Here is a 23,701-nt window from a genome sequence, read left to right on the forward strand (position 1 = left end):
AGACTGTTGTTTAGTCAAGGGGTGCCAATGCTATCCCAACACGTGACAATCCATCCCCATCTACGGTTGCTGACTAACATATTTTTTGTCACTCACTCTGTGTCCGACTCATACTCAAAATCATGCTCCAACTCAAGCTGTGCGCCCTCAGCCCTCAATTGAGCCAAGGCCCTCGACTGCAACCGATCAAGGCTGAAATCCCGGTGCAAGTTGTGCAAGTGCATATGGATCTCATCCGTGTTTGCCACGACATTCCGCGGGTGCCGTACCAGTTGGTGCCGTACCAGTTCTCCAAGGTGGCTAAATGTGTTGGAATTTCCAGTAACAGTAATCTGTGGCAATCCCCGCAGTATTTCCTGCTGTTTTGAGGCAAACTCGTCTGTGAGGCCCAAAGTGATGTTGCCTTCCAAGTGTGCATCGGTGCGGTACAAGTCTAAGGTTGGATACAACGGGCCTTGAACAGCACCAATGGTTGGATTGGGGTGAAGAGTGATCTGACCTGATAATAACATAGCACGGGCACGCGCAACTCCTTCCGTGCTAGATCTCGTAGCAAGATAGCCTTCGGGTAGAAGCGGCTCAACGTGTGGTGTGAACGGCTGCGGCCGGCGGATGCGCCGTGTCTTACCATCAGGCATTGTGAGGGTCAAAAAATTAGAGGGACGTGAGTCCATGACGTCATTAGTAAGAAGGAAGACGCGTCCTGACGCGTCGCCAATAACCATACGAGAAAAGTCGGCAGTGAAAGCACCAGCCATGAGAGGACCAGGAACCTCAATTAGGTTACGGACGAACGGCTTTTTGTTTCTTATATTCCATACTCTTAGCACACCATCAGACCCTCCGGTATACAATCGATTTGACGTTGAGCCCCAGAGCGTGAAGCGGACGCCTGTATCCAACTCGCTACCATCAGGCAAAGGATCCACAGACCGGCCATGATGTAGAATGTGCATAGGCCTGTCTCCTCCTGCTGTATCCCAAACATATACGCGACCGTCAGTCGTCGCTGCAGTGACATACGAGTACATATTGCTATTAGGACGGATGGTGATCTCGTTGATGTCAGCAGAGTAGCAATCCAGAGTTTGTTTAAGATGGTATGTTCCAGTAGTGATATTCGGGTTATCGGCAGCATACGACCAGATGCGGATCTGTGTCTTGATTCTAGACTCGGAATGCATAATCGACGTAGTAGCTGAGGTAGCAACAGCAAATGTGGACTTGCTCGGATGCCAAGCTACCTCAAACACATTTTGGGCGAGTGGGAAATTCAGCATAATCTCATTTCCCGTGACAGTATCCCAAACCCGGACCACCCCCGAATTGCAGCGGTTTTGGGGGATGTCACTTTCGTCTTTAGTAAAAGAGCGAGGCGAATATCCTACTAGCAAGTGATGGCGACACTGAGCACCCTTTCCCCATTGCATGGTTGCAGGGAGGTATCCCCATTTAGGCTTGTCTTCTTCTGTCGAAACCGACATATTAGCAGGCCCAACTTGATTTCCGAAGGATCTATAGCGGCTTTTGCTGATATCGCCGTTGGGGTCCATGGTGTAGACACGCACAGCCTGGTTAGTAACATCCATTCCTGTGGCCACAAGACTCCCTCGGGGCAGGACAAAGTTAACATTGCCTGCGTGTTGCCATGTCGCGACACACTTGATAGAGCCCTTGAGATTTGCATCAGGCCGCCAGATCTTAACGGTATGATCAAAGCTTGCAGTGTACGTCAGCCCAGTGTCTTCATCAAATGCAGATGATACTACGGAGGAATAGAGCCAAGGGTCCTGGCTCTCTCTCATGGCATCTGTCGAGTTCTCACCCTTTTCGACTATGGGTCTAGAAATACGGTGGTCTGGCAGGGCCCTGAGCGCCATATCCTTGACAGATCCAATCAAGAGATTTCCAGGCTTGTTATACTGCTGATTGTGAGAGTCTGAATGTGTAATCGTGCCGCAGATGAAGGTGTCGGGAGACAGCCACGAGACCGTGGCAATATCGCCGGCACAGTTGGTCCACTCATAGCGCACATCCAAGTTATCTTCAATCAGCGTCAGCATATCGTTCTTGGCATGCAGGTACCGCCTTGATCTTCCAAAGCCCAATCGTCCCTCAACCTCACGCGAGAATCTCATGCTTGAAAGTTTGGCATATCGTTCTCGAGCTCCTTTGGTTTGGTCATGTTCAATTGACAAAGCCTGCGGGTCGCCATGAGTGGTTTGGCGATAGTTAACGTCCGAGAGGAAATTGTAAATGTCCATATAGCCCCTTCTTCTGAGGGCGTCCTGGCCCTCCAACTTGCTAAGGTCCAAGATTGAACTAGGGCGTTTGTGGATGATGCGAGACAGCTCTCTGATTTTGCTGGACGGCGGCTTTTTGAACGACACCAACATGCGAGCCGCTTGCAGAATATAGTTAATCTCGTTGGGTGTAAAGTCAACATGGAATTTGATCCCGGGGGGCAAATTCTGCAGATCAGCAGCGGGGATTTCGGTAGTGAGAGTATCTAAAAAGCCTTGACGACTACTAGATGGCAGGTACGGCCAAGAGCCGGCCTGATGCCAAGTGGACTGTATCGGCACCACTCGGTCAGGGTCCTTAACTATTTCAGGCGGCTTTCGGCGAGGGTCTCGAACGGAAGAATTTAGAGATTGAAAAGAAGATGGAGAAAGCGAAGCCAGTGTCGTCGATATTTTAGTTTTGGTACCGATACCAGTATTGATCATATGCCCATCATTACGAGATTCAGGTTGCAACTGTGGCAATGGGTCAGGATCGAGTAAAGAAGATGGCAATATGCGAGAGCTGTGTCCATTCTTCCGAGGTTGTAATCCTAGCATGGAGGGGACATTAGGTTCGCGCTTGATAGGGGTTGCAAGATCGTCCAAGGACTGACCATCGTCAATTGGATCGGTGCCAGTTTGTGGGGTCGGTTGGGAAGCTAACAAAGAGCTGCTAGCTTTGTGGACAGGATAGGAGTATTTTGAATATAGGTTAGAGGCGGTCGTAGCATTATTGATAGTTTGTTGGCGGATGATAGGGCCGCTCAAGGTACTATTTTGATGCGATGGCGATGGGTTGAAAAAGGGACTCTAAATGATCAGGCAGGTGGCGTTAGTAAATTTTCTGATGTAGATGACGACGGGACCAAAACGCGTCGCAGGAAAGGTCGTGTATTTAGGCGCGATTTCATGAATGACACGTGCATACCCATCTCAGGTCAAAATCTTGACGCAATCGTTTACGGGGTCGAGGTGCTGCATCGTAATCAGAGTCATCAGAGAGAAGCCCAGACTGGGAATTTTCTCGTGTGCTTTGGTCCAGGAGGGCGCCTGGTTGGCTATTATGGCTGCAGTTTTGAAGGAGGGCTGAGGGTCGTTGTAGCAATCGGCGTTGTGATGGTGGCAATGATGACAGCGATTGGTTCTGTTTCTGTCTCTGTAGAACCTGGCCATAGTGACTTTGGTAATCCTGTTGGTCCTGGCAATAGCGGAGTTCGTCCGGTCGATTACTGACCAGTTGTAGCCGCAAGGCATTTGACATGCTCGACTTCTCACCTCTTGGCTCTGACGAAAATGAACATGAGCCAGGACCAGTGCCAATGTCGCTCTCTGATGACCATTTGCTCTTTGTTTCAGAAGTTGTCAGTGTGGTTAAGCTTTCCACTTCTGTCGGAGGTTCATCAGTCGTTAAATCGATGAGCAGGGGAGAATGGCTCATACTACATTCTTAGCAATACGCTTGATGTTATGGTCATTCGGCTAGATGTACATTTATCGCGTTTGGGGTTTAGGATATAGAAGAAATCCATTGCTCTAGGGCTATGTAGAATGTTCCATTACCTCTGTTTTAGAACCTCCTGTTTGGAGAGTGATGACTAATCTGTCAAGCATGTAATCCTTTCTTCTATGACCCTATTGCTTGTGGGTTATTAACCCTAGGAAACATTTCAGCATCACATACTGACATTTATATAGATATGTATAACACTCATCTATTCTCTAGATCATTCAATCTATCGCTTCATGCTATTAGAAGCCTTCTAATCTATGGTGAAGCTATCTAACTATCAAGCACATGAACTTTAGAGACTTTTTCACGCCCTAAGTAGTAGACAAGGTGTAGCATATGGGAATATCACTTTTCTAGAGATAGAAGTCGCTCAACGCATTCAGCTACTAATGAATTAATAATATGCAGAAACTAGTTAAAATAAACTTAGCCAATGGCTGGCTTCTCAGTGAAAACTATCAAATAGAAGCAGACATAAGAGGAAAATAAACAAAATAAGAAAACGTAGAGCCACCACCAACGACTAAAAAGACAAATAAAATGCACATAAAATGCACGAGAGCCGCCAGAAATAGCAAGAAAGGGCACGCAAATAATAGAAAACTTAACTCCAGGAAGAAAATAACCCAAATGATACTGTGAAGTTCATGAATCTAGGCATATGTTTTTCTCCCGCCCTCACCAACTTTTCAACATGCTATGCAGCCTTGACATCGCAAAGATTACGACGCGACATGCATCTAGAAATGTAAGCAAAGTACGTAGCTTAAGAGCTCTCTCTGCTTAGTAATTGGCCCCATAGTCAAATCCTTGGCCAAACTGTTGAGGAGTATCAAAATCACGGCGTGGCCTTCCACGATCACGGAAGCCTCCACGACCGCGGCCACCCCGAGCAGGAGGCCCATGATGGCCTGTCCCCTCATGGCCTCCATGCCCGCCTCGGAAAGAATTGCTAGGTCCATGATGGTTATGGCTCTGGGGTTGTGTAGGAGCCTGTAGTTGAGAAGCAGCCGGTGTGACCTGTTGAGGAGCAGCATCGCCACGCGTGCTTCGGGGGCCATAGGAACCACCACGATCTGTCTGTATACGGCGAGAAATAGCCTTGGAAGATACGCCAGCACCAATCTCAATATCCGGCTCTTCAACGCACATGCCGCTAGTAATCTCAATATCACCACATCCACCGAACTTGGCGGTATGCATCCATTTAACATCGGCTTCAGTCAGAGCGTTAATTGGAATAACAGAGATGCCAGTGTTGTAATCACTGCAGTCACGAGGGCCAAAGCCCACACCCCAACGGGTGCGGAGTCCGTAATGCTGATATTCGGGTGACTTCATCTTTTCCATAGCGCGTGCAGCCATATCACGATACAGCATTTTGACAAATGCATGGCGTTTATCCTTGTTGACGATACACGACTGAACCTCGCCAAAGGCTGCAAAAATATTGTGAAGCTCAGAGTCCGAATAGTTTACACCACCAATGAATAGAGTGCGGCTAAGAACTCGGATATGGTTTTCGGGAAGTGTCTTATCGTACTCAATCCACCGGGGTCTTATGGGTTCCGAGGCTCTGTTACCCGCAGGACTACGTTCACGGTACTCACTACGGCCGCTTTTATGATCATCATAACCGTTACCTGCACCACCATTGCGTTGCCAGCCGCTTCCACCACTAGGTGATCTTGAACGACCTCTTTGACCTGGAGGAGACCGGCCATACTCGCGATCGGCTTGAGGACCGGTAGGAGGCTGGATACCAGGCTTAGCGGCACCATAGGCTCCAAATCCAAATTTATTGTTGTTTTGTTGAGGCTGAGCTGTAGGCTGAGCATTGCCTAACGCCAAGGTCTGAAGTATGGCAGCGATGGCAGGATTCAACGCTCCTCCCGCCGCAGCATTGGGAAATCCTCCCTGGAGAGCAGGAATGGAGCTCATTAAAGTAGCAAGAGCTGCAGCCTGTGCAGGTGGCAGTGCTGCGGCTGTTGCTGGGGGTGCTGCGGGTGCTGAAGCAGGAGAAGCAGTGATAGGATTCTGCATAGGATTGACAGCACTGTAAGAGCCCGCGTAGTAGTCGTTGTAGGCGGGCGTTTGTACTTGTGCTTGCGGCTGTACAGGGGCTGCTACGGGGACGTGGGTTTGAGCTGGTGCTGGGACTGCGGGTTGTGCTGGGGGAGGAGCAGTAGAATTGTTTGAAGGGGTGGGAGTACTCTTATTGCTACTGTGGGCAATAGCAGCCAATCGGCTCAAAATAGAGGATGCACTGTCGAAGGCCGGTTCGGCAGCAGGAGCTGGAGACGGAACTTGGGTCACAGCCGGGGCTGAAACTGGGGGAGTACCAAGAGCCGAAGGCGCGCGACTTGTGGATCGGCTGGGAATACCATTGACGATGCCAGGAGGTGGCGATCCTTGCGGGGTAGTAGAACGGTCTAATCAATCAATGAGACATATTAGCAAGGTATCAGGTAGCTACAACTAACAGACTAAACTTACCAGGCTCCGAAGGTTGTTGGAGAGTTGTCAAGAATGTAGAAATCATATGGCTAGGAAGAGCGCCAGACCGGTCCCAGATAGTTACCAAACGCTTGATCTTCTCACGCTGATCAGGAGGACATACACGGACGACGTCAAGCACAAGGGGCTCAATTACATCTCTGATGCGAGCAACTCCAGCGGCAAAGGTACCATGTTCATCTGCACTGCTCACATCGGGCTGGCCCTGGGCTTTTGCCTTCTCTATCCACTTCCGAAGAACTGAGTCGAAGATATACACAGCACCAAGCTTGTGAGTGATAGGAGCGCGTTTGAGATATCTGACCAAAGCAGATACAACAACAGACTCGGACTATTTTATACAATGAAGTGTTAGATGCAGTTTCACTCTACGCAGAATACGCAATACTAAGCGTGACTTACCTCAATATTGTTCTCAGACAAAGTAGTAATAGCTTCAACCTGACCACGCTGAGAGCCAGGAGGTTTGGAGTTTATAAGGACTCCAAAGTGCTTTTCAAGCTCGGTTGCTACTGAAGACATGGCTGTATATATATGTGTGTATGTGTATAGAAGGATGAAAGAAGGGTTACTCAGTTACTACACAGAGCGAACGTGATTAGAAACTTGCGTTTACGAGAAACCCAACAGCGCTGACGTTGGGAAAATTAGACCTCAAGGCCTTTTTTCCAGTTCATGGAGTGTAAAATCCTTACTAGGTATCAAGACGTAAATAGTAGAGCTCAAGTTCAGCTTCACGTCACGGTCTCAAGTATTTGAGACGAATAGTAGACGGTGTTGGGTAGTCAGTCTACTTTCTAGGTCTAGTAGAACTTTCTCATAAGCGTAGTGTAGTGCGATTACAAGGGCGACTGGAGTCTACTCAATCAGGTGGCAGTATGATGCAAGTTGGCGATGGTCGAAATAATCATCCAGACTGCAGCTTAAGCATGCGCAAGCCTGATGTACAGATACGTTTCCCGGATGTCGATTATCAACGGGAAGAAACAAGTTTTATCACAAGTTAAACGAAGCCCGTTCGCTTGACTTTTTTCTTTTTTTTTTTTTCTTTTTCAGCAGCAAGTGAGATGAAGGAGAGAATGAGAAGCGACGGCCAAATGCAATAACACGATAAATATACCGCTGGGTTGGTCGGATTTGTCGGAAGAGCTCAATGCAAGGGCAAAGGAAATTCTGTAGTATACAGTAAACAAGGGACGCAAATCGACAGTTAAACTGCACAGTCGCGATGCTATTGCCTCTGGACTGACAATATCACAGGAAGACGCGATGGATGGCTTAGAAGGACAACGCAAGGCTAAGAGCTCGTCCAAGTCTTACTTGTGCTTCTTCACTTGAATCGTATTTCACAGAGTTGACAAGATGCGCAGGCAACTATTTGCACTTGTCTTCTAGACGCAGCTCGTACGATAGAAAAAGGAGAAAATACGTGTAAAGGTTACGATACGCAGAGGCCAACGCGAACTCCAACTCCAAGGCGCTGAGCTGGGAATCTATCTCTCCCTAGGATATTATAATCAGAGAAAAACTCGGAATACAGTTTCCCGCAAGAAATGAAGAAATATATTCAACCCGGTTTACGACAGTCAAATACAAGTTGTTGTCGCGAGGCAAGAATTAACTATCACCAGAGACTGCAAAAAATGTCGCAATTGGTGAGAGAAGACGGGGGCGCGGGAAATGTGTGAAAAGGGTATTAGAGACAAATTAAATGGCTTATCCGCGATGAGAGAGTGAAAACCTAAGAGACGTTGCGAAAGCGATTGCAACGAATGGAAATCCACGTTGTCGATGGTGTAGTTCTCAACGTTGAAGGTCAATGTTGAAGAATTATTGGGGGAGAAAGAAGAAAAACGAGAAACTCAAGTCAGAAACAGGCCACAAAAGGCCAGCGAAATGAAAGTGTGGGACTGTCTGATCAAAGCTGACTAATGTTTATTTGTCTCACCTGTGAATAGCCCTTGTGTTTGTGGCACGGGACCATATCTGTGGCGCTACACACAGCCAATTAAAACCTCCTCTGCTCCCAACAAATTCTTGTGGCTGACACTGTGATTATATGATAACAGGATGTAAATACACACTGTGTAATACAAATCTGTATTTACGCTGAAAGTACAGTATGAGCCGCATTGAAACAGATTTACGTCAGCATTTCTGGCTGGCCAAAGATGCACACACGTACCCAGTTCATTAGCCAAGTTCATCCACCTCGATCAACCAAAGTTCCATGTCCAGTAAGCAAACAACCTTTGCTATGGATAATGTGGTTTAAGAGGTCAGGTGTGCTTTTTTTTTTGCTTTTTTTGTCTTGTGAGTTGACGTAGTCAGTTGTTCGGGATCTTCGGAATTAAGCAAAACGTCAAAATCTGATAAAATGGTAAAAGGACACAAGATCAAGATGAACACACGTTATCATAACACCTACGTATTTCTTCCCTTCCATCGATTTACAGCTAGTTGGAGGTCGCTGCACATTTACTTTCTCCTGTCGGCAAAACCGGTCTCCCCACATCTGAATTCAGTGCAATGGGGGCTGCTCTCCGGCCAGCCGAGCCGAGAATAAAGCCTAATAAGGGTGTGATCAATCTGCCTTAAATAGGCAAGTATGGTTTACCGTAGTACTCTTCTCCTACATCCGTTATGTACATCAAATCGAATTGTACATACATCGGCACAGACCTTGCCTCAATGCCAAGGTTTCGTTTAATGTGCTACCATTCACGTCATTCCTGAGGTGTTGTGCCAAACTAAAGTTCTATGGATAGTTATTCCGAACCACCAAGCAGCAGCATTGGGTTTCTTCCATGAAAAGGAATAGGAGAAGAACAAGAAGACTTTGTGCGAGTCCTACTTACAGACACCATGTAATTAGTTGTCTCTTTAGAAGGGTCTTTTGTTGGGTCAATCTATGCAAACTCTCCCACGTACGTATACAAAAGCAAGGCATACTGAGGCTCTGGGGTAAATCCTTATGTCCGGTCGGAAACCCCAACTTCCCGATATGAAAGAGGAAATTAAAAGCCGTCTCCAGCTCTTGTGCTGCTGTGCATCTTTGATAAAGCATTGCGGTTCTAGGGCGAATGGGCAAAGCATGGCAGGTAGTAGGGGAAAGGCTGGTATACTGGTAAAAGGTCGTAACGTTTAACGCTTTCCTGCTTAACTCTATCACTAATGGCGCAGCCGGCCATTCGGTGGTATTGCAGGCAGCTAGCTGGTTCGGGCTGGGGGTGAGGTGCACTGGGCATGAGCTGGCCAGGTCCAGCATTACAATATACACTGTCATAAACACCTCTCTCGCAGCTGGAAGTAAACAGCTCCGCTCCTTGCCGTGAGACTAGGCCTCTTCTAGGCTAGGGAGACAAGTAAAGCAATATAGCTGCACACTTCTAGGTATGTATGCAAGCTTGAAACAGGTAATTAACAGCAGCATAGTAGCATAAATAATATTCATCATCGCATCGGTCCTCCTTTGGCAGTATCCCCGTCTTCCTCCCCAAAAGCCCCATTCAAGGTGCGAGCTCAAGGGGGGCATGGCTATAATTCGTTCCTGCGATTTTGATACCTAAGCCACATTATTTTTTTATGATGTACATGTTATAGTATTCTACATGCTCATAGCCTATAAGCTCTCCAATGTTGCGCTTAAACGTCAACCCGACCAGGGCCAGCTTAGCACTAAGCACAGATTCTTTGTTGCTCTGCCCCATAGCCCAAGCACGTATAAAGCGGGGAGGGCTAGTTGCTGAGAATTCATGGCCTCAGATAGGTCAGTAAGACTTTTGCTTAGCCATGGATTCCCGGGTCTTCTCCGGGTGGATGCTATATCACTAGATAGTTCCCTTGTCGCTAAATAAAGAGAACTAAAACCGACAATTGCACAAAGCGTCAGTCACATTTGATGACGTTGGAGAAGTCAAATGTGACTGAAAAAAAGTTAGATGGCATTATTTCATGTATCACACAGCTCGCTACACGTATGGCCGTACAAATAAAAAGTCGTAAATGCCTCTTTGTCTTCCATGAACAGTACAACTCCGGAGCTCCGCAGGCAGGGTTGTCGCAATAATAAGTCTCCAAGATCCCTGCCTTGCCTGGCAAGCCGAAGTCGGCAAACTTACCTCAAAGCTCTGCTTGAGCTAAGGCTCGGCTTGGTGTCTCGATGGAAATTACTATTCAAATCCATAAAACAGCCACACGGCCATTTGCTAGCTGTGAAAAGACGCTGTGACCGATAGATAGTTTCGTAAGGAGCCTTTGAGCATATGTTCAAAAATGCAGTCGTGTTTCAGCTTTGCAATGCGATCCTGAGTTGAATGGCCCTTGGCACCACTATTGCCTGGAAACGAAGGCATTTTAGAGTGTTGTGGACCTAGTCCTCATTTGCATGAGAGATGCCCTTCATCAATTTGGCTCCGTTCCACCACACACTCATATCAAACCTTCCGCCCAGCCATGGCTCCTACAACACACGCTTTTGCCTCGTGGCCACGTCTTAGACGTAGTGCACTATGGCAAAGACCCTTTGCCCAAGCATCTTCTTCCAGGATATCGGGTCAGGAGACTGCCCTCCTGGCATGTAGGCCTCCTCTGCGAGAGCAGGAAGCTCGGTTCTCACACAGGCCTGAAGCTGGAGGCCGTGAAAAAGATCCCCAGCAGTTGCAATTCACTGGTGGAGCCAAGCTTGAGATAGGGATTTCCTGCGGCCTTGGTGGTTGGCACTTTGTCTTCCTCTAAGCCTGGCTAGCAAGTGCTATAGGCGATTCCCCATCTCCAGTGTCAATCTAAATCAAGATACCCGTGTAAGACCTAGATGTCGATTCCTACTTGTTTCCAGCGGGAGGAGGAATGACGCAATAACTGTCATTCACATGATGGAAAATGATGTCCACTTTAGTCTCTTCTCGACTTCAGGATGACCAAGGGGAGCCCCAGCAGCTGCAATTCCTGAAATTAAACGGCAAGCCCCTATCTCCAACTTGCAGTACAGAAGGTTTGTGTTGTTTTTTGGTTGACGATATTATTGCATGGCGTGCGGAGAGCGGTTACGCAAAATCCTGGACGGTCTGTTGCGGACTCTTCCGTCTTTGTTCGGCCGTTACTCGCCGATGGCGCCCAACCATACTGACCTGCTTGTGAACAATATTCACGTAGGCTCTAATACAGGCTGCATTATGGGCATGTGTAATTGGAAAAGAAACCATCCTCAGCCCGGTTGGAATGCCATTAGAGAGGGCTGTGAGCCTCTTCGGGAGGAGCGTACCCCGGCGGGCCTGGCGTCGGGTTGGCAGCTCGGATGAGTTTTGTCGTGGCTTTTAGGACGCTTTTGCCGCTGTAATAGGACCCGATGCACCTCTAAAGCGTGCCAAAGCGGTGCATCTAGTAGGAACACCGTCGAGTTTTGATATCCAATAGGTGGATCAGGAGAATCGGCAGCCCACTGCAGAGGTGTTATTTAGTTGGCTGTTCCTCGGGATTATCACTCCGAATGCCGATGTGGAAGATTGTTAGGATGCCAAGACTGTTCCACAATCCTTCTCTCGACCCTGCTTCTTGTTGATGTTGAGGGCAGCGCGAGTAACAAAGCAGCAACAGGAAAATGGATGATTCCAATAGAATATAAGGGGTCCGTAGCATTTCTTAGCTTCTTCGAATATTTTTCTTGGAAATGCCATGGCATTGCTATCACTTCGCTATCATCAGCCACCCGCTGCTCTCATCGTGGTCCAGGCGGTGCAGACGTTACAGTGGATGGCGGGTGGCCAAGGGTAAAAACGGCACGATGAAATTGACGAGACGGGGGGTTCCAGGAGTGGCCCTCTTGTACATGTACCTGACCACATCTGGAAATAGAGAGTCAGGTTCTGAAAGTTGTGGGTGGCTGACTGACTGAGTGTTTGTTGGTTATGGATGATTTGCTGGGGTAGTGGGTTCCTTCCATCCTATGGTCTGTGCGGGCCTTTTTCGTTCCTCATTCCTCGAAGCTTTTTCTCTGCATGGTATTATACGTGCTAGATACATGCGCTATGGGCTAAGCTATGTGCCCAGTCTGGCTCATGTTCCCAGCAACTAGTCATGCCTTGCGTGCTGTGTCCAAAGTGGGAAGGATTCTGCTCTTTTGCATCTTTTACAGAGGGGACTCCCTTCATCCGGCGTCCTTACAGACCTATGCAGGCCCACTGAATCAAGTAACAGAATTGCTTGAATTATTTGACAGGGACAACAATCATACCCTACCAGTTACCCAGGCGCAGGCTTGTGGAGATCTAATGCAGGTGAACAGAAGAAATAATTTCATGTGAGGGTGAGAGGCTCAACTCAGTCGTTGACAGTCGCTGCAGCTCCTCAGACACAAAAGGAAAAAAAAAAAAAAAAAGAAAAAAAAGCTTGTTCAGGTCAACACGTCACAACGTCGGAATATTGGCCTTGTCTTAGACTAAGCCCTAGCTCAACATTACCACAATGATCACCGACTTTCTTCCATATTGACGCCACCTTTCCCCCGGACAAACACAAAATTTCTGGTCGGTTCCTCATGGCTTTAGTTGTTGGTAAAAGGATGAAGGGGGAGTGGAAATGCTCTCGAGGTTCCGGTTATATTAAAGTCTGGAGAGAAGGAAGGGAAGAAGGGAAGAAGAAATTATCCTGTCCTTTTTCTCATCTTAGCATAAGCACTTGGAGCTTCAACTGTAACTGACTGCAGCCGGCGTTGGCACGAAAAGGAAAGGGAGGAATGAGAAGAACCAAGAGCAATGAGGCCAGACAGTACGCGAGGGAAAACAGCCAGGGATAGAAATCGAAGGCACAGAAGGATTAGTCTGTTGTTGAAGTCAAGTGTTGTGATGCAGTGCTTAGTGTAGAGTGGATGTTATTGGCTTCTCACGGAACTAAACCCCGAGTCTTCCCCTTCCAATGGGATGAGCGGCCCCATGACATTGCCCAGTACTTCTGCATGTTATGCCATGCTTGGCTGTGCTGTCTGTTGAGGCGACATGACCAACCGCGTCTTCTCCTGCCTTGTCTTTCCGTCCTTTCCTAAAGTATCCTGCGCCTTCTCTTTCAAATTTTCCCCATTTATCTACCTATCCTCGTAATCCCCCGTCCCACCTTACTTTCCATTTCTTCTTTTTTCTCTTTTCCATTCATCTCCCCACATCCTTTTTCATCTTCTCTTTCTACTTTCCTTTTTTTTTTTTTTGGTTTGCTCTTTTGCTTGGAGCTATCGTGCAATTCTACACCTTCCATCCTCCTTTTTTCTATATTCCTTTTATAACCCACCTAAATCTTCACAATGGCCTCCGTTGCTCGGTTGAGCTCTGCCGCTCTGCGGACCTCTGTTCGTGGCACCGCCTTCAGAAACTCATCGTTTGCCGCCACCCGTTTCTACTCCGCCAAGGCCCAGGTATGTAAATAATTCTTTCCATAGTCATTGTTGATGTCTTCTGCTTGTTCTGTTGCTAACACAGGCCTCCAATGGCTCATCATAGACCCTGAAGGAGCGTTTCGCTGAGCTTCTCCCCGAGAAGGTCGATCAGATCAAGACTTTGCGCAAGTCAGTCATCCATACCCCCCCACAACCCTAATAAAATCTTGCAACACTCTATCAATTGAAACTACACGGAAGTTCAACAAACTAATCTTTTTTCCTTCTTAACTTATACAGAGAGCATGGCAACAAGGTTGTCGGTGAGGTCACTCTGGACCAGGTTTACGGCGGTGCCCGTGGCATCAAGTGCCTGGTTTGGGAGGGTTCAGTCCTTGATGCCGAGGAGGGTATCCGCTTCCGTGGAAAGACTATCCCTGAGTGCCAGGAGCTCCTCCCCAAGGCTCCCGGTGGCAAGGAGCCCCTTCCTGAGGGTCTGTTCTGGCTGCTGCTGACTGGTGAGGTTCCCACCGAGCAGCAGGTCCGTGACCTGTCTGCTGACTGGGCTTCGCGTTCCGAGATCCCCAAGTTCGTCGAGGATCTGATTGACCATTGCCCAACGATCTGCACCCCATGGCACAGTTCACCATTGCCGTCGCGGCCCTAGAGCAGAACTCTGCCTTCGCCAAGGCTTATGCCAAGGGTGTCCACAAGAAGGAGTACTGGAGCTACACCTACGAAGACTCGATGGACCTGATTGCCAAGCTGCCCACTATTGCTTCTCGCATCTACCAGAATGTTTTCAAGGGCGGCAAGGTTGCCGAGGTCCAGAAGGACAAGGATTACGCCTGGAACTTTGCCAACCAGCTGGGATTCTCTAGCAACGAAAGCTTCATTGAGCTTCTACGTCTGTACCTGACCATCCACACCGACCATGAGGGTGGCAACGTCTCCGCCCACACAACTCACCTGGTTGGCTCGGCTCTGTCCTCCCCCTTCCTGTCGGTTTCCGCTGGTCTGAACGGTCTGGCTGGCCCCCTTCACGGTCTGGCCAACCAGGAGGTCCTTCTGTGGCTCACAGAGATGAAGAAGGCTGTCGGTGACGATCTATCTGATGAGAACATCACCAAGTACCTGTGGTCCACCCTGAACGCCGGCCGTGTTGTTCCCGGATATGGCCACGCTGTGCTGCGCAAGACTGACCCTCGTTACACTGCCCAGCGCACCTTCGCCCAGAAGCATCTGCCTGAGGACCCCATGTTCAAGCTGGTCAGCCAGGTCTACAAGATTGCTCCCGGCGTCTTGACTGAGCACGGCAAGACCAAGAACCCCTTCCCCAACGTCGATGCCCATTCGGGTGTTCTTCTGCAGCACTATGGTCTGACTGAGGCCAGCTACTACACTGTTCTGTTCGGTGTGTCGCGTGCCATTGGTGTTCTTCCCCAGCTCATCATTGACCGCGCTGTCGGCGCCCCCATTGAGCGGTAAGTTTTTAATTTCGACATCAGCCTTACGACTGTTTCTTAACGAGGCCTTTGCTAATATTTTCTACTATGTAGCCCCAAGTCTTACTCCACTGACATGTGGTCCAAGATTGTCCAGAAGCTGTAAATAGGTACTGCTTCCTTCTTTTTATTACAGTCTTGTTCTACGTCCTTTGCCCCTTGTCGCATCATCTTCCTCTCGATACCATGCACAAAAATCCCACCAACTACCTAACCCGACCTTCCTCATCGGGGTCCGCCCTGTACTACTAATGTGGATGTCTTTGGTGCGACGGCGGGCGCCTTTTCATACGACCTACTACCACTAAAATTTTCTGTTTCAATACACATTTTAACGTAGATTGATTTGCGCAATCTATCAACATTCTCCAGTCCCGATCCCAATCAATGGAGGTATACAAACAGCTCCGGACGCTTTGTTTCTGAATGCTTGTAGCCTACCTTGGTTGTTCCTTTTGTTATTGTACATTTTTCTGCTCTTTCCGTCGGTCCCGTGATAGATCTCGCAGCCCCTAGGCCTGTTTGGGTGCTTATTCTCTCGCCATTCTATATTTATGTTTTATTTGGCATTTTTATCCTGATCGTCAGTGTGTAACTTTTCATTGGGAAGGAGGTTGGCTGCGACATTGTATGGATTGCACGTGATCAGACATACCCTACCACATTGTGACAACCCTATATAGACTAATTATATGAAATAAAGAACTATATCATCCCATCACACACATAGCATTTGTTCAGGCAAAAATAAATGAAGATTGGTGAAATTTTCATAGCATGTGATGCTTCACAAAAATTAGGTAAAGCCGAGGATAAGGGGCTACGGAAAATGGCGGTTGGGACTGCCTAAAATCGGGCTAGTAAGATGGTTGCACCAATTGAGCCTTGAAAATAAGCTGGCTTTGGCCTGTGATACTAATTGAGAAAAAGGATAGCAAGAACTGCTCTACTAACGGTTGAAAGAGAGACAAGAAAAAGAGCAGGTGGCTTTATCCTGGCAAAGTTTTCCCAACCCCAGAAACAGGAAGGGAAACGAAACAGCAAGGGCACGAACAAATACTAGCTCTTGTACTTGAGCCTAGATTATTGCTTGTTATGATTGTTGTATTTCTTGTACTGTTGCGTTTCTCAGAAGAAACTAAGCCACATTCTCATCACAGCCTTCTTGTATCCTGGTATACGGAAACATGAAAAGCTTGCGCAGTACGCAGATGAGAAAGAAAAAACACATGATGGTGTGCGGGTCCGTAGAGGGCCAAGGAGCAAGGCCGCAGGGCAGAGGGAATCCTGAATTCTAGACGTTGTACGCCTGTCAGCTTACTGCTTTGGTGTTGATTCCCAACAACAAATTTTTTGGGCTTGCTCCCTTTAAAAGGCTGAGTAAAGAGATGGCCAAGAGCAGGCAATGCGTACGTAAATGCAGTATCTGTGTATGCGAGCCCTACGCCCCTCCTCAGCCTTGAGGAGTTGAGGAAAAAGGAAAGAGCCAAGCTGTCCTGTTTGAGGAGCTTGTGGTTGCCTGCGACAAGTTGAGTGCCTGAGGCGTATGTGAAATCTCTTCAATTCCTGGGATATACTCACCCACCCACCCTACACTTCTCTCGCATCTTCATCCCTTCTCAACCCCAAACGTTGTCCGTCTCCCCCCCCCTGCGGTTTTTCCCGTTACCACCCAATGCGGATCCGCTTTCTATTTCCTTTTGAATTCATTGAATCGTCCACCTGAATAAACTCCCAACAATCCACTAGACCCAGCCAACTCATCAGCCACAACCAGCCAGCCTTTCCCCCGTCGCCGTTGTTCCAGCCACGCCAGCTTGTGTAGCTGATTGTTGACGAACAAAATCCGACCAACTTCCTTTGCCAATTGCATTGTTGTGCGGAAGTTGATTTCTCTTTTACTACATTCTTGCCGACTAGCATCGCATATTTACTCTTCATTATCGCATCAAGTTAAGTTAAGCGCCGTTAACCAAAAGTTAGTCAAAACCCCTTCCCCATGTTCCCACCATGCCCTCTCAACAATCCTATCTCTGTTTCTCTTCTGTTCTATTTGGCTGGCGACGACAGGCAGGGTCTTATCCTTTTTTGGCCCTCAATGACCTGGTTGTTTCGTTTGTTCATCTGTCTTGTCTCGCTTTTCCTTGTCCGAGGCACGCTTGTGCTTGTCGGCACCTGATGTCCAAGTATTGAACTAAATCTTGGGCCTACTCCCACCCACATGTACTGGCTCGGCTTGGTTTAGCTTGTGATTGCCATATATTTGCTTGCTTGGGCCGGATAAAGCTGCATTAAACCTGTCCACACCGCGGTTTCCCCAACTAGGTTCCCGGTTCGCATATGTGTTGCAGTGCAATTCTCTCTTCCTAGCTTTGGCCAGCTTGCTTTAACATAGAGTCTGCGTCACAAGCCAATTAATTGTCTATTCAAGAAGTAGCCTCACTATCCCCCTTTCCCTTTTTATCCGGGCTCCTTTTAGCCTTTCTTTCACCGTCCGTTCTACTTTTCTCATCACTGTCATCTATCCTTTCAACTTTTCCTTTCAACTTTTCCTTTTCCCCTTCTTCTATCACTTTCTGTTGCAATCACATCTACCACTGTTTCGTTATCATTGCCACCTAGTTATCGTTTTGTGTGGTACTCTCATTCTCACCAACACTACGAAATACGTTGCTCACATCATACGCAGCTGCTGAAATAGGAACACATTCCCCTCTTTTGACTTCTTGTCTTTCTGATTGGACTATCCCTTTTGTTTCCTTTTTATTTTAATCTCAGCCGATCTTCTCAACTCCTTTCTTCTTTCTTTCTCGTGTTTATCTTGCGTGCAGGACAGATACACTCTACTACGCCTTTTTCTACGCTTCTCGTCCATATTCCTCTTCTCGCGAATACGCACCCTATTCCCTTGGTCAGGGCCCCTTTCACGCCGAAACCTAGCATATCATGGTCACCGCTACTACTCAGCCTTCCGCTTCGGCCGTTGCTGTCGCCGCTCCCAAGCTGGAGAAGAAGCCCATCAAGTTTTCGAATCTGCTTCTAGGCGCTGGACTGAACCTCTTCGAGGTCACTTCTCTAGGTCAGCCCTTGGAGGTTGTCAAAACTACCATGGCTGCTCATCGTGGTGATGGCTTTGGCGCCTCCCTTGCCCGTATCTGGTCTCGTGGTGGTTTCCTTGGTTGTAAGTATATTTTTATTCTATTATCACACTACTGCATCTTGTGATATGTCGTTATTCTTTTATTTCACATGCTCGATTCTGTATCTCTTCCTTGGAAGGAATTCCCCAATCTGGCTCAAAGCGGGCATCAGCTATGCGAAATGAAGACCAGCCGGCTGGATAGCTTGCCCACATGCTATTCTTTGTGAAGCTCTGCTAGCACTAAACCCACTTGTTGGCTTGTCTCTCGCCTTCATTCCACAATCGAGTACCTGGCTAACCATTTGATTTTGCGCAAACTAGTCTATCAGGGCCTCATCCCGTGGGCCTGGATCGAAGCCTCCACCAAGGGCGCTGTCCTCCTCTTCGTGGCCTCCGAGGCTGAATACTATGCTCGTGTTGCTGGTGCCTCCAACTTTGGTGCTGGCATCACTGGTGGCATCGCTGGTGGTGTCGTTCAGGCGTATGCCACAATGGGCTTCTGCACCTGCATGAAAACTGTTGAGATCACCAAGCACAAGATGGTTGCTAGCGGCGTGCAGCCCACTAGTACCTTCGCCACATTCATGGATATCTGGCGCAAGGAGGGAATAAGAGGCATTAACAAGGGTGTTAATGCTGTTGCCATTCGCCAGATGACCAATTGGGGATCTCGTTTCGGATTCAGCCGTCTGGCCGAGCAGAGCATCCGCAACTTTACTGGCAAGGGCGAAGGCGAAAAGCTTGGTGCTGGTGAGAAGATTATTGCTTCTGCTATTGGTGGTGGCCTCTCGACTTGGAACCAGCCCATCGAGGTCATTCGTGTTGAAATGCAGAGCAAGAAGGACGATCCCAACCGCCCCAAGAAGATGACGGTGGGCAACACCTTCAAGTACATCTACCAGACGGGAGGCGTGAAGAGTCTTTACCGTGGTGTGACTCCCCGTATCGGTCTGGGTATTTGGCAGACTATTTGCATGGTTGCCGTTGGTGACATGGCCAAGACCTACGTCGAGAAGTTAACTGGTGACAAGGTCACTTCCAAGCACTAGATGGCTATATCATTAATCACTAGACTCGGAGCTTTATTTCAGTTTTTTTTTTCTTTAAAAATGCTCTGGGGAAGGGGGGGGGGAGTTTGTTTATTGAACATCATCTTTCATGGATTTGCTAGAATACAAAGGAGAAAGCTTGAAGAGCAGCTTTCACTCCGACTGTAGCGATTTATCAATATGCTCTCGTGTTGAGATAGAGAAAACACATAATGCCGATAATATTTCACCTTGCTTGTCTTGTCGAATACCACGTCCATGTTCTAGCAGGTGGTAAAGAGGGAAGGAATCATAATTTGAGATGCGCGAAGATGATGGCATGGCAGGCCAAAGCGGCGGCGGGTAGCAGCTTGTCCAATCTTTCACCTGCCAGCAATAGTCTTAACGGCTGTCAACTGTCAGGTCTCACAGGAAGCCACTAGGGTTTTGTGTGACTACAGCCAACCCCCCTTCTAGGGGAACACAAAGAATGCAGATAGTGACCAGATAATCAAATGCCAACAGGATGAATGACTCTGCCAAGAGTTTGAAGCAATACCTGGACCTTTTAGTAGTTTGAAAGACAAAGAAGGCGGTATGAGTGTGAGACCAGGAAGGAAAAAGGACAAGTGCCATTGCATTGCTCTTGATGTGCGTTTTGCGCCGCTACGGTTTTGGTTGAGGGGCGGCTTTGTTTGTAACCCATCAGGACTTGGCTGGAGGCTTTATTGGGATAAAGGGAAAGTTGTAGAACTTGCCAAGTCCAAATTTGAACACAGTGCTGTGCATTCGGCTGTGTACATGTGGATACTCACTACGTGCAGGATGCAGACCAGGAACTTGGCATGAAGCTGTTGTTGTCTTGGAGAGAGACACAAGACGCGGCCTCGGCAATACTTCACATGGCAAGAAAGAAAAAAAAAGGGAATGGGGTAGAGAAGAAGAATCTGGGACTATGGGCCCGCAAACACAGCAGAAAGGCAAGCCAAGAGTATACAAAGGGAAAAGATGTGTTGGCGGGCTTGGCGGGACTTACGGTGCCGACCGATGGGTCATGTGTACAACAACCGAAGGCAAAACATCCGTGTTTGTCTGGGAAACGGGGGGGCAATAAAGGGAGGCAAACAGAGCCATGGAGATGCGTCGCCAAGAAGAGTACGGCCGCCCCGCCAAGGAGGTTTTTGCCGTCATGCTAGACAACGAGCGACGATCAGTAGCAGCCAAGATTGGGTGGGATACAGCCCCCTCCCTCCCCCCCCCCCCCCCCCCCGCTGCTCATTGATCAAAATGAGGCTTAGGATAGAAGGGATATGTATGGCGGTTCAAGAGAGTGAGATTTTTTGCGGCACTCAGCCTACTGGAACGTCTTGGCCTTTATGTGTACTGGATGTGAAGACCTGCCAAGAACAGATGGCGCCAACTGAGGTCAGACCTTGGTACAACACGAATAAGTAATACCATCGCCTGGGAGGAGGGCAATACCTCAATTTTGATTCCAGCCTCTTCGTGTATTTTCTGTTTTGCTACTCTAATTGATGTGCTCAGTGCCACTTCTCTCTTCGCATCATGCATGTCCCAAGTGCACTCATTTAGGCCATGGCTATGGGGGTCAACTTGGATCTATACTAGTGAGGCTAATATGCGGCCTAGCATAGGTTGAGATTTTGCTGCCAAGACGGTAGAAGCAAGCTGTGGCCCGTCACAGTGCATACAAATGCGCAAGGGCCAAAGGCAGTTGGTTGTTAACTAGTCAACGTCAACAACCAGCGGACTTTGAGAAAGAACCACCTGGTGCTACCTTGCAGCCATAAGCAGAGAACAAGTCCGCTCTTCCAATCTAAAATATGGGCGCCCTAAGAGTGCTACAACTTGATGCCGGCGTATGAGTTCTAGACTGCTATATCTGCACCGTAACCACTCCGCAGCAGCCCCGGTCTTGCTTGTGGCGAGCGGAGATTATAGGACGGGCTTGTAGATGTGGAACCAAATCCACTTTCCACCCCTTGCTAACCGTCTAGGCTGTAAGGGTGAAGCCGCTGATTTGCACATCCCACGAGATCGCGGTTCTGATAAACCTCATGAGAAAGCACTACTTAATAGGGGCTATTCCCTTCCTCTTGGTGGTCTGGGAACAAAATCATCTGGAATTCCTGGTAGATCGACAAGTGATACCTGTCACTCTTAATGAGTCCGTCGTGTATGCCTGAGATAGCGACTGGGTATTTTTAACGAGGCCTGCTGGGGTACTTTAGAAACTTCATGGCCCGGAACCCATGAGTTCCTTGTGACCTACGGTGACTTGGCGGACCTCAAGGCCAAAAGTGTGGTCAATACCACCGCCAGAGATGCACACACACACACAGCATCGTTCTGGATACCAGCCAAGAGAGGGGGCAATGCCATACAGTGTAACTATGAAGATAGGAAGCATCACTTTTCATGAGACAGGACGGCAGGCAAGCCAGCCTTGGTGTTTGATATCAACTCAGGGAGAATAAACATCTACAGCCAGGCCTTTTGGGCAGTTCCTATTTGTTCAAATATGAAGAGCCAAGAACGACGGGCCGCAAGCACGCGCGGCTTTCTGCACATAGCCGGCATATTGCACAACATTTCCCTTGGTTTCAAAAGCAAGATATCAAATTATAGGACGGTAATTGGAAGGGGTAAGGTGGGCAGTCAGAAGCCAAAAGACAGTGACTAGTTTGGGGTAGAGTAGGTATGAGAGTGTGTAGTACAGCCCAGCACCAAGAGGCTGCTGTTGCACACATCAAGGAAAGGCAGTAACTTGGATGTACTCACAACGCCATGGGAAACGCAACCACAGCTGCACAAGTGAGATTACTATGCTGGTGCTTGGGCAGCCCCTTATTCTAGTATGCAGCGTAGCCTATGCACGCGCAGCAAAAGGCCTGTAAGAGACCGACTACTACTTAGTTCACGACGAAGATAGCACATACATACCACTATCCACGTCTTTCCTCACCGCCAATATAGAGCCAGCATGGCTGCAAAACAGGGCAGGGCTCCGGGCTCGCTAGAGGGAGCTGTCCGTAGAGGGACAAAGAAGGATATGGAACAGACGGAGCAAGTTGTGGGTTAGTTGGTAAGGGGGAACCCTATTTAGAAGGGTGTCGGCACGATGGGAGGAAAATAGAGAGGGGGTGTGAGGGGAGTGATGAGCTGCGTGGGTGGAGTGGCACAGGTAGACAGGACTAGTATGTATGATTGTATACATAAGGGTATGTAGGCATGTGTGCCTACTGGGCCATGTCGTGTAAGTCAAAACTACAGCAGGGTGTGACTATAGTACAACGATGTTGTCTATAGAGGGCATAGGGTCGCGTGTGGAAGCTGCATAATGGCAATACATATCAGGTAAAACGGAGGGTTCTAGGGTGTGGTTACTGACCGATACTTGTGGAAATATCAAGGTGTTGGTCCGGAACAGTGGTGAAGCAAATACCAAGGACTATGTACGTATTCTAGCATCCGCCTTCTCCCCTAAATATAGCGAGGCCATATGATGTCGGCTAGGCCAACACAGCTAGCTACTCACTCACTCACTCGGACATAAACACGCTGGGCATCGGACTTTCCAGCGCCAGCTATTTGCTCATGAAAGACACTTCCTCTTCCTCCTTCGGTTTTGACCGTGAGGGAAAGAGAGAAAGAAGACTAGTCGCAGCATAGGCAAGTTACACGTCTCCAGCGCTAGCAAGAAAAAGTACAGGGAAACTTGAGACACTCACGGCAGGATTGTACCACCAGGACGAACGAGTTGACGTACTTTTCCTATGTGTCTACGGACAGATTTCGGTATGTGGTCACGGCATATGGGAACCAACCTGCCACTGAATAAGAGCAAGCTCTCGTTTTACGGTTGCACGTTGCTATAGCTGGGAGAGCTTTGGGTGCAGCAGCTGTTATACGTACATCAAAATGAAGCAACGTACACACATGCTTACATGCTTACATGTCTACACCAACCATACAACATTTGCTTTTTTTTTCTTTTCTTTTTCTCCTTTTAGGACTAGTTGTATGACGTGACGAAAAGAAAATTCACAAGTAGGGAAGAACCTCCCGTCAGATAACACCAGCACCAACCCATCGAGGTTAGGGAGTGCACACCGTCTCGAAGAAGCCCTCTTCTTATTTCTCCTTGTAGCCATGCACCCGCCTCCTCCTACTCCTCTGTCCCGAATGAGATAGCATCCCCCCTTAGTGCTTTGTTTAAAACTTTGGCTGCGTGTGTGAAATCTCTGCTCTCGTTTTCTTGGGGCGAACTAGGCCCTGACCCAAGTTTGAACTCTGTTTATTTCTTTTTTGCTTGTTTTTCTACAGGATT

At 48.2% G+C, this 23,701-nt stretch overlaps 4 protein-coding genes across 4 annotated transcripts; 2 read left to right on the forward strand and 2 right to left on the reverse strand.

The window, feature by feature from the left end:
* Positions 1-92: 92 nt before the first annotated feature.
* HOO65_010276 (WD repeat domain-containing protein) lies at positions 93-3,625 on the reverse strand (the record flags this gene model as incomplete). Its single annotated transcript, XM_071005325.1, has 3 exons — positions 93-3,095; positions 3,214-3,514; positions 3,561-3,625. 3 exons carry the CDS (start codon positions 3,623-3,625, stop codon positions 93-95), a joined length of 3,369 nt encoding a protein of 1,122 aa, XP_070862098.1.
* A 953-nt stretch (positions 3,626-4,578) lies between these two features.
* HOO65_010277 (Rpb7-binding protein seb1) lies at positions 4,579-6,834 on the reverse strand (the record flags this gene model as incomplete). Its single annotated transcript, XM_071005524.1, has 3 exons — positions 4,579-6,206; positions 6,292-6,643; positions 6,715-6,834. The coding sequence occupies 3 exons, from the start codon at positions 6,832-6,834 to the stop codon at positions 4,579-4,581; spliced, it is 2,100 nt and encodes a 699-aa protein (XP_070862099.1).
* A 6,769-nt stretch (positions 6,835-13,603) lies between these two features.
* HOO65_010278 (citrate synthase) lies at positions 13,604-15,286 on the forward strand (the record flags this gene model as incomplete). Its single annotated transcript, XM_071005707.1, has 5 exons — positions 13,604-13,714; positions 13,800-13,864; positions 13,976-14,267; positions 14,318-15,159; positions 15,235-15,286. 5 exons carry the CDS (start codon positions 13,604-13,606, stop codon positions 15,284-15,286), a joined length of 1,362 nt encoding a protein of 453 aa, XP_070862100.1.
* Positions 15,287-18,126: 2,840 nt separating this feature from the next.
* Positions 18,127-19,371, forward strand: HOO65_010279 (Mitochondrial DNA replication protein YHM2; the record flags this gene model as incomplete). The annotated part of the gene is made up of 2 exons (XM_071005911.1): positions 18,127-18,361; positions 18,644-19,371. 2 exons carry the CDS (start codon positions 18,127-18,129, stop codon positions 19,369-19,371), a joined length of 963 nt encoding a protein of 320 aa, XP_070862101.1.
* Between the last annotated feature and the right edge of the window lie 4,330 nt (positions 19,372-23,701).

This window comes from Ceratocystis lukuohia, assembly GCF_044167205.1.
Source record: "Ceratocystis lukuohia strain C4212 chromosome Unknown Supercontig1_pilon, whole genome shotgun sequence".
Taxonomy (NCBI): domain Eukaryota; kingdom Fungi; phylum Ascomycota; class Sordariomycetes; order Microascales; family Ceratocystidaceae; genus Ceratocystis; species Ceratocystis lukuohia.